This window comes from Sciurus vulgaris (genome assembly GCF_902686455.1).
Source record: "Sciurus vulgaris genome assembly, chromosome: 8".
Classification (NCBI taxonomy): Eukaryota; Metazoa; Chordata; class Mammalia; order Rodentia; family Sciuridae; genus Sciurus; species Sciurus vulgaris.
Genome location: NC_136468.1, coordinates 13,495,458 through 13,503,793, shown reverse-complemented (window position 1 = coordinate 13,503,793; position 8,336 = coordinate 13,495,458). Strand labels below are relative to the sequence as shown.

The 8,336-nt window shown below is 39.6% G+C and overlaps 1 protein-coding gene across 1 annotated transcript; it reads right to left on the bottom strand.

Annotated features, from left to right (window-relative positions):
* Nucleotides 1-1,010: 1,010 nt before the first annotated feature.
* LOC306667215 (cationic trypsin-3-like) lies at nt 1,011-4,983 on the bottom strand (the record flags this gene model as incomplete). The annotated part of the gene is made up of 5 exons (XM_079149668.1): nt 4,941-4,983; nt 3,062-3,224; nt 2,475-2,728; nt 1,780-1,916; nt 1,011-1,160 (listed from the first exon to the last, which is right to left on the bottom strand). Exons 1-5 carry the CDS (start codon nt 4,978-4,980, stop codon nt 1,011-1,013), a joined length of 744 nt encoding a protein of 247 aa, XP_079005794.1. The 5' UTR covers nt 4,981-4,983.
* Nucleotides 4,984-8,336: the final 3,353 nt, after the last annotated feature.

Genomic DNA, 8,336 nt, shown 5'->3' with positions numbered 1-8,336 from the left:
GTAGGCACTCTGTTCATGATCTTGATTGTTTCCTTTGATGTGAAGAAGCTTTTTAGTTTGAAGCCATCCCATTTACTGATTCTTGATTTTAGATCTTGTGCATTAGCAGTCTTATTGAGGAAGTCTGTTCCTAAGTCAATATAATGGAGAGTTGGGCCTACTTTTCCTTCTAGTGTATACAGGGTCTCTGGTTTAATGCCAAGGTCCTTGACCTACTTTGAGTTGGGTTTTATGCAGAGTGAGAGATAGGAGCTTAATTTCAATTCACTACATGTGGACTTTCAGTTTTCCCAGCATCATTTGAAGAAGCTATCTATTCTCCAATGTATATTTATGGTGCCTTTGTCTAGTATGAGATAACTGTATTTATGTGGGTATATCTCTGTGTCTTCTATTCTGTTGCATTGGTCTTTTATTCTATTTTTGTGCCAATACCATGCTGTTTTTTGTAACTATAACTCTCTAGTATAATTTAAGGTCTGGTATTGTGATGCCTCCTGCATTACTTTTCTCTTGGCAGCTGATTTTAATTCTTCATAATCTAGTGTTATTATCTATTGTTAGGTTATGAACTCATAATTTATCACAAGCAATGCATGGCCAAATATGTATTATGGCAAAATTATTGCAAAATGTAGCTGATATATTAATAAAGTTGCTACTAATTATTTGCAATAAATGTGGTAATAATGAATTTAATAACCTTTATGTAATCAATGTTGAATATAGCGTATACTGTATAGTAGGTGATCAGTAAGTTTATACTTATTAGGTTATCTTGATTATTATTGAAGACTAAACAACCTTCAAATTACCTACAATAGTTCAACTCTTTGCCCACTTTCTACCAGCAGCAAGTTTCAAGAGAAAGTTAATCAACTCCAAGCAAAGAAAATTCTTAGAGAGATGCAATGCAGAAAAAAAGTATTTTTATTTAGATAAGGATATTTGGTGTTGAAGGAAGGTGGTAGAATTGATAGCAAGGGTGTATCAGGAAGATCGAAAGGTGTTTAGTTGGCAGCAATGGTTTCCTGAATCCAGTCCACGTAGTTGTAGACCTTGGTGTAGACACCAGGTTTGCCCTTCAGAGCACAGCCATAGCCCCAGGACACAATACCCTGGAGCTCTCCATTGCAGACCACGGGGCCACCAGAGTCACCCTAGATTGGAAGGAGAAACAGTCAGAGCATTGGTTATGTCCACATGGGAGAATGGGCTCCTGGATGTTCTCCCATGACCTAGGGGCCATTTTCAGGGGTTGCTGATCCTCCACGATCGCCTTCTCTACCCTGGAAACCCCATGCTTATTCTCCTTTCTGTATCCCTATTATTCTTCCTCCTTCCTTACTGCCCCTCTTCTTTCTTTGTGGATCTATTGCACCAAGAACTTGAGAGAACTGGAGGTATAAAAAATTCCTAGATCCAGAATTTTCCTTTATTAGTCTCATACATTTTAAGATGGAAACAACAAAGGAGGAGAGGGCATGTGTCACAGAAACTGCTACCATCCCAGAAGCTCTGCTCCTCTCACAGGTGACACTGCACAATACACCTCCTTGGAAGAGTGCTGTCAATACAGTCAACACCCACTTTTGTCTCTTTTACCTCTGAGCACTAACCTTCATTATCACAAACAGAAAACTTTCAAATTATCTCAAAGCTTTTCTCATATATCATGATCAATCAAATAGACAGTTTTACAGTCCATTGTGTTTCTAAAAAGGGGAAATAGGCGGAGAAGAGAGACCTATCTGGTTGGAGGAGGAGTAAAAACCTCACCTGGCAAGAGTCCTTTCCACCCTCCAGAAAGCCCAGGCAGAACATGTTGTTAGTGATCTTTCCTGGGTAGGCATCATTGCAAACAGTGTCAGAGAGCACAGGAGCATCCAGACACTGCAGAAGTGAAGGAAATTTGCCTGCAGGGCAAAAGAGGAAATGGCAGAAAATGATTACCCACAGCAATCCTGCAAATTTGTCTGACACTCTCTCTCTCCCTCTCTTTCATTCAGTTTTGCAATGGGTTGGAATTTGGATGAGCCTTTCATCTAGAAAGTTTCTCAACTAAAAAATGAAAAAGGCTTTCTTTCTCTAACATCAGCATTAGTGACCACAGACCTCAAGTACAGAGACAGATTCCTTAAGCAGATAAATACTTCAGGAAGTACAGAACCCTTTAGCTTCTGTTGTAGTCCTTCTGTTTCTGGATTTCTGCACATCATTAATCACCCTTCAGTTCCATAACCTGACTCTTTAAAATAAGCTCAATTTTTTTTTTTTTTAATTTTTGTGAATCCTTCTTGGATTCGGATTCAGCAAAGGAACCTTCCTCACTTGTGTTAGCATATCCTAACACTGTAATATTGAAAGCTGGCCTTCAGCAACTATTCCTTGAGTGAAAATATTGATTAACCCTCCATGTGCCTTTCACCTCTACTGTTCTCAAACCTGGTGTATGTGTTTCATCTAACACTTACTTCCAAAGCTCACAGTGTTGCCCCAGCCGGAAATGAGGCACTGAGTCCCAGCAGATGGAGAGGATTTGGGCAGAGAGACAGTGGACACTCGAGAGCTGATGGTGGCGGGGGAGTTCAGTTTAATCAGCATGATGTCGTTATTTAAGGTGTCTTCATTATAGTTGGGGTGTAGGATGAACTTAGCTGCATCAATGAATTGCTCATCTCCCTCAATGACATCAATGTCATGTTCTCCCAGACGCACCTGCATTCGTCTGTAACTAAGGTGAAAAGTTTTCTCAGTGTCCAACTTGAGTTTTTTCCCCTTCCCCCAGGCTCCAATTATTAACATAAGCATAAACTCTATCCTCTTCCAGCATGCAGTCACACAGGTAGTTGTGCAGTTAGGAAGCATTTTGTGCTACCAAACATGGTGCAGGTTAGAGGATTTCTGAAGAGTCACTGCTTGTAGAGACTCACAGCCCACCACCTCATGAGAACAGTAAATAGGAATGTGAATCAAATGACCTTGTAAAGCAACTAAAGATGAAAAGAGGATTGGTGGAGATTGATCGGTACTTATAATAATGTGAGTGCAGGTCACTTACGGATTGTAGCAGTGAGCTGCAGACACCACCCACTGAGCATTGATGAGGGAGCCACCGCAGGTGTGGTAGCCAACGTTCAGGGACACCTGGTAGGGCAGGGAATTCTTCTCACAGGTGTAGCCCCCAATGATCTTGTCATCGTCACCATCAGTGGGGAAAGCAACTGACAAGGAAAAGTTGAGAAGTCTCTGTTAAATGGTCTAGCTCGAATCCCTGCTCATCCATGACAATTTTGCAAACTAATGAAAAAAGAGATTACAAGGTTCTCTTATCTCATATAAGTAGGAAACAGCAATTTTAAATATTTTTTAAGAAACTATTATTCCATACCTTTAATATATATGCCTTCTATCACTATTAAGAAACACATCCAATTTTTGGAAAGATGCTTTAAATTTGATCAATATATTGTGTATTTGCATATGTACCATTTGCCCACACAAACACATGTACATATCTATACAAACTCAAACAAAGCCATAAACATACAAAGGTCACCGACTCTCTACACCATAAATGCCTGATGACCAATGCTGAAGATATTTTTTAAAAAGTCATTTTAGTAACACACTTTGCTCTGCAGACATGAAATATGTGGAAAACTTTCAATAATCCTGCTGGTATGTGCATGTGGTGGTATGTGATGTTGATGAGGCAGGGCTGCTGTCTTCATATGGTAACAGAAAGGAAGCCTTTTGGAGGCCCTGGAGAATATTCTAGACTAGCAGAAAATGTCTGTTTTATACTTTTTTAAAAACAATTTCTTTGATTGGTTCTAGTAAAAATTTTTGTTTAAATCATTTTCAGTTCATAATAAGATTTTCCTGTTCAACCTTTAATATTATACCAACTATCTTCCCTACATTATTTTGAATGGATTTGGCATTGTGCAGTATGGTCTACTGATTTGTCAAGATTTCTTAAAGATACAACAGTTGGTGATTGTTTTATATGAGCACTGTTTTTCCTATATTTTAAAATAATTTAAGGGAAAAATCAGGTACTTAAGCAGATGTATTAAATTTATACCTATCCAAATTGGTTAAATGTATTATTTTAATACTATAAAAATTACTAGTATGGCAATAGAAATAGTCATTTCTCTGTGTTTCCAAGATTTAATGACAAGGAGTTTGTAACAGAGAAACTTCATTAGGAAAGTCATCACAAAAACAAGTCAATGATTTTTGTTCTTAAGAAACAGTATCTTTGCTATTTAAGATCCTTTAGTGTCCAAGACACAAAGGTTTTGATGTCCAAAGCCTCTTCAAAGAGCACAAAGTAATTTCAATTATTCACTCAAATTTTGAGGTCAAGGAAAGAACTTCTTTCACATAGATAATGATTTCCTTTCCTCTCATGATACAACTTGCCCAGGACTTTAGAGCAAGAACTTCTCTATACCCTCTATTCTGAATGACTCCTGGTCACCATGACCCTCCTTAGACAAGTGAACCATAGTTCTCTCTACACATACATTGTAGACCCTGTTGTTTCCTCAATTTAAGCTTCTTGAGTACAGAGCCCAGAGTCCACGTTCATCATTGCTTTCCAGGTACACCAGGCAAATAATAAAATAGAAATAATAAAATAGAATGTGCATGGCAATACCCCTTAATAGCTATTTAAAAATTGTGTATTAGTTATTTCTGGAACTTTTCATTTAATAATTTTGGGGCCTAATTGACGGGGGTAACTGAAACTATGGAAAAATGAAACCATCCATAATGGGGGACCACTATATCTCTGATACATAATAAGCTATAGATGATCATTCTTATATTATCTCCTTTTATTAATAAAATTTCAAAGAATGACAACTTTCTGTCCTTACACAGAGGACAGAAATTTGCTTTGATTGATCATTGAAAAGACTCACCTGCAGCTCCCAGGAGGGCAAGGAAGATGAAGGTCTTCATGGTTGCTCACTGAATCTGGATGGTAGACTCCTATGAAGATTTTTCATACACGGGTATTTATACCTACAGGTTTGCCATTGACACCTATGGCCAATGGGCCAGGAAAGTGATTTCACTGGAAACTCACAAATCTAAATTTAGATTCAATTCTGTGATATATGGAAGATGACTCAGCACCAAATTTAAACATTGACATTTTTCCATTTTTCCAGAAGGTTATGGGAAAAGAGGTCACAGAACCATCTGGTGGGAACTATTCCTCACAATTGGAAAAGAAGTGGGTGTTAGGTCATAGGTCACAGAGTAGATCTGCAGGTTTCTGCATTCCCAGACAAATCCTTAGGCCCTTGTTTGTCTCAAGTGTGAATGTTTGTTCTAAGGAATATCTGGAACCCTGCACCAGGTGTTTAATTGACATTGACTGTTGTACATGTATATATTTGGTCTCATGGTAGTTCTGATTTTGTAAAACCAGATTAACTTCACATTATTAATATAAACAACTTGTCCTCCTGAGAAATAAAAAGTTGTCGTTCTTTGAAATTTTATTAATAAAAGGAGATAATATAAGAATGATCATCTATAGTTTATTATATATCAGAGATATAGTGGTCCCCCATTATGGATGGTTTCATTTTTCCATAGTTTCAGATACCCCCATCAATTAGGCCCCAAAACTATTAAATTAAAAGTTCCAGAAATAACTAATACACAATTTTTAAATGGCTATTAAGGGGTATTGCCATGCACATTCTATTTTATTATTGGTTATTCTTACTAATCTCTTTCTGTGCCTAATTTATAAATTAAAATTCATCATAGGTGTCTGTGTAAAGGGAAAATGTTACATACAGAATTTGGTTTTACCTGCATTTCAGGCATCTAGCAGGACTTGTTGATGCATTCCAATGGATGACCCAGGATGACTATATTCTCAATGCTTTGCCTGTTAATGTAGTATTCTCGTACAACATAGACCATACCTCTGCACACACCACACTGATGGAAAACCTAAGGCAACACCATCTAGGGGACTGGTCAAAAGCAAACAGGATTCCAAAAAGGAAGTCTGGCTTCAGACTGTGCTCTTACCCAGGTACTATCAAATAATTGGTGGACGATAATGCGAGTGGAGTGTGTGGAGTGTTTCCCATGTGACAGGCTCTATGGAAGGGGTGTCCATGCGTCCACTCAGTCCTTACGGGCCACACTATGAACTGTGCTATAATTTTCATCATTTAAGAGAATGATGCTTAGAGAATTCAAATTTTTTTCAAAGCTTTGTATTTGTTTAATGGTTGATCCAGAATTCAGAGTCATGCTGCCTTACTTCAAGGTCCATGTCTTCCTCTGTGGTAAGGGATACCCATGATAAAGGATACATCCTGAATTTTGTCATACTCATGGCTAACTTGAAGAAGTCTATGGAGTTGGGGAAAATACAAGAAATTGGTTCTTGGAGCAGGAACTCTCGGAATTCATGAGGAATGACCCAAGTACACAGAGCGAGTGAATCTCAAGGAGAAGCGAGATCTAGCTGGATGCATTAGTCAGAATGCACACCTCCACAGTTAATCTCAAATAGCCTAACACATCATTATTTCAGCAAATTATCACTCCTGATGTTGTTTCTGTTTCATGATTATTTGTTTTTCATTGGAAATCTTTCTGCTGTGGACAGTTTAGTCAAAGGCAGAGTTTCTCAACCTTGCCATTAATGATATTTGGGGCCAGATAATTCTTTCTTTGGGAAAAATGTCCTGTTTGTTGTAAGGTATTTATTAGCATTCCTCACCACTAGATGCAAATAGCACTATCTCCTTCCTGCTCTTGTGACATCCAAAAATGGGTTCATATATTGTCAATGTCCCCTGAAAGACAGAATCATCCTCATTTGAGAAGCACAGCTCTAAGAGATGAAAATGGGCAAAGGGGCTTTATTCAGAGTACCTTGAGCTTTGGATAATGTAGGCAGGCACTCAGCACATACTGAATGAATTGCAGCTCAGGAAGGGACCTGCCATTAATTGATTCCAAGAATCAAAAGATACTAAGGAGTAAGTCAAGGAGTACTTTCTATGTGAATAAGGAGGGGTTTTCTCATCCTGTTCAATTCACTTTCACTGGGACCCCTCCTCCCACAAGGTATGTTGTTTCCATGTAGTGGCTTACTGCCAGAATTTGCATGTCCAAGATGTGCCAAATGATCCACTGGAGCAAAATGGCTTGCTTAACTCCACCCCATCCTGTTTCTCAGAGAAGAAGCTCCTCCTGACACCCCCTCTACCTGTATGGCTATAAATAAAGAAAGGTGAGTTCTTCCATCCATGACAGAGTCAGATCCTTTAGCATGGCTCAATCTGTCACGCCCCCTGACTCAAAAGGTAATTGTCTCCTGTGGTTTTTTTCTGTTAAGTAAATTTCTTAGCAATTAATTTACAGCTGGCCCATCCCTTCAACTTGGAACCCTTTCCCTCGCCCATGCTGGACATGTGGCGAGATTCTGGTGCCTGAACTGGAGCTGTTCAGGAGGAATTCAGAAGTAAATTACAGGTGGGTGTGGGCTTCTCTCCTGGGAAATGTGTGTTAAGTTTATTAAGAGAAAGAGAGAGGAATCTCAGTGTGACATTGAACATGAGGAATTCGCTCTCTACAGAGAGAGAGAGTAAAAAAAAGAAATCTATTCAGCTGTACTCAATAATGTGGTCAGAGTGGAACTTCAGTGGAGAGAACGCAGGTTCTACAGTTCTTGAAAATGGTAGCAGACGGTCGCTTTAAATGGTACAGACTCAATCGCCCAGTCTGCCTGCCTTGTCTGCCTGTGTCTGCGGTTCCTATCTGCCAGAGGCTGCCGCAGTTGGAGGTGCCACTTGGCTTGAGAGTCGTCCTAGCTTGGTTGGAATAGGCATGGAGGTTTGGAGTGCTGGGAGAAGGGATCCTCGCAGAATTGAGGGAAGGTCTCTAACTCAGGAAGGGAAATCAATTGACAGGTTTTGTAGTTTGAATGTGTATGTTCCCACCACAGTTTTCCTTCCTGTAGAAATGGCATGGTTTCTGATCCTTGGCAGGAAAGATGGGAGGCAGCAGACAGGATGCTCCCTGGTGCCACAGGAAAGGCTCAAGGCTGCTCCTAGAGAGCAAGGCTGGTTCCTGCCCAGGCAGAGCCTGTCAGGGGCAGGCCACTAAGATGGAGGAGAAATGGTGCACCAACCGAGGGCGCCATGGTGGGCTGTGGGAATTCTGAGAGAAATGGCACCACATGGTCTTAGGCTCATTTCCAGTCCCTCCCCTGCCCTGCTGAACTTGAAAACTCATTCTTCTTAATTCTACAGCATGAGGAGAAAAGGAATTTAAAA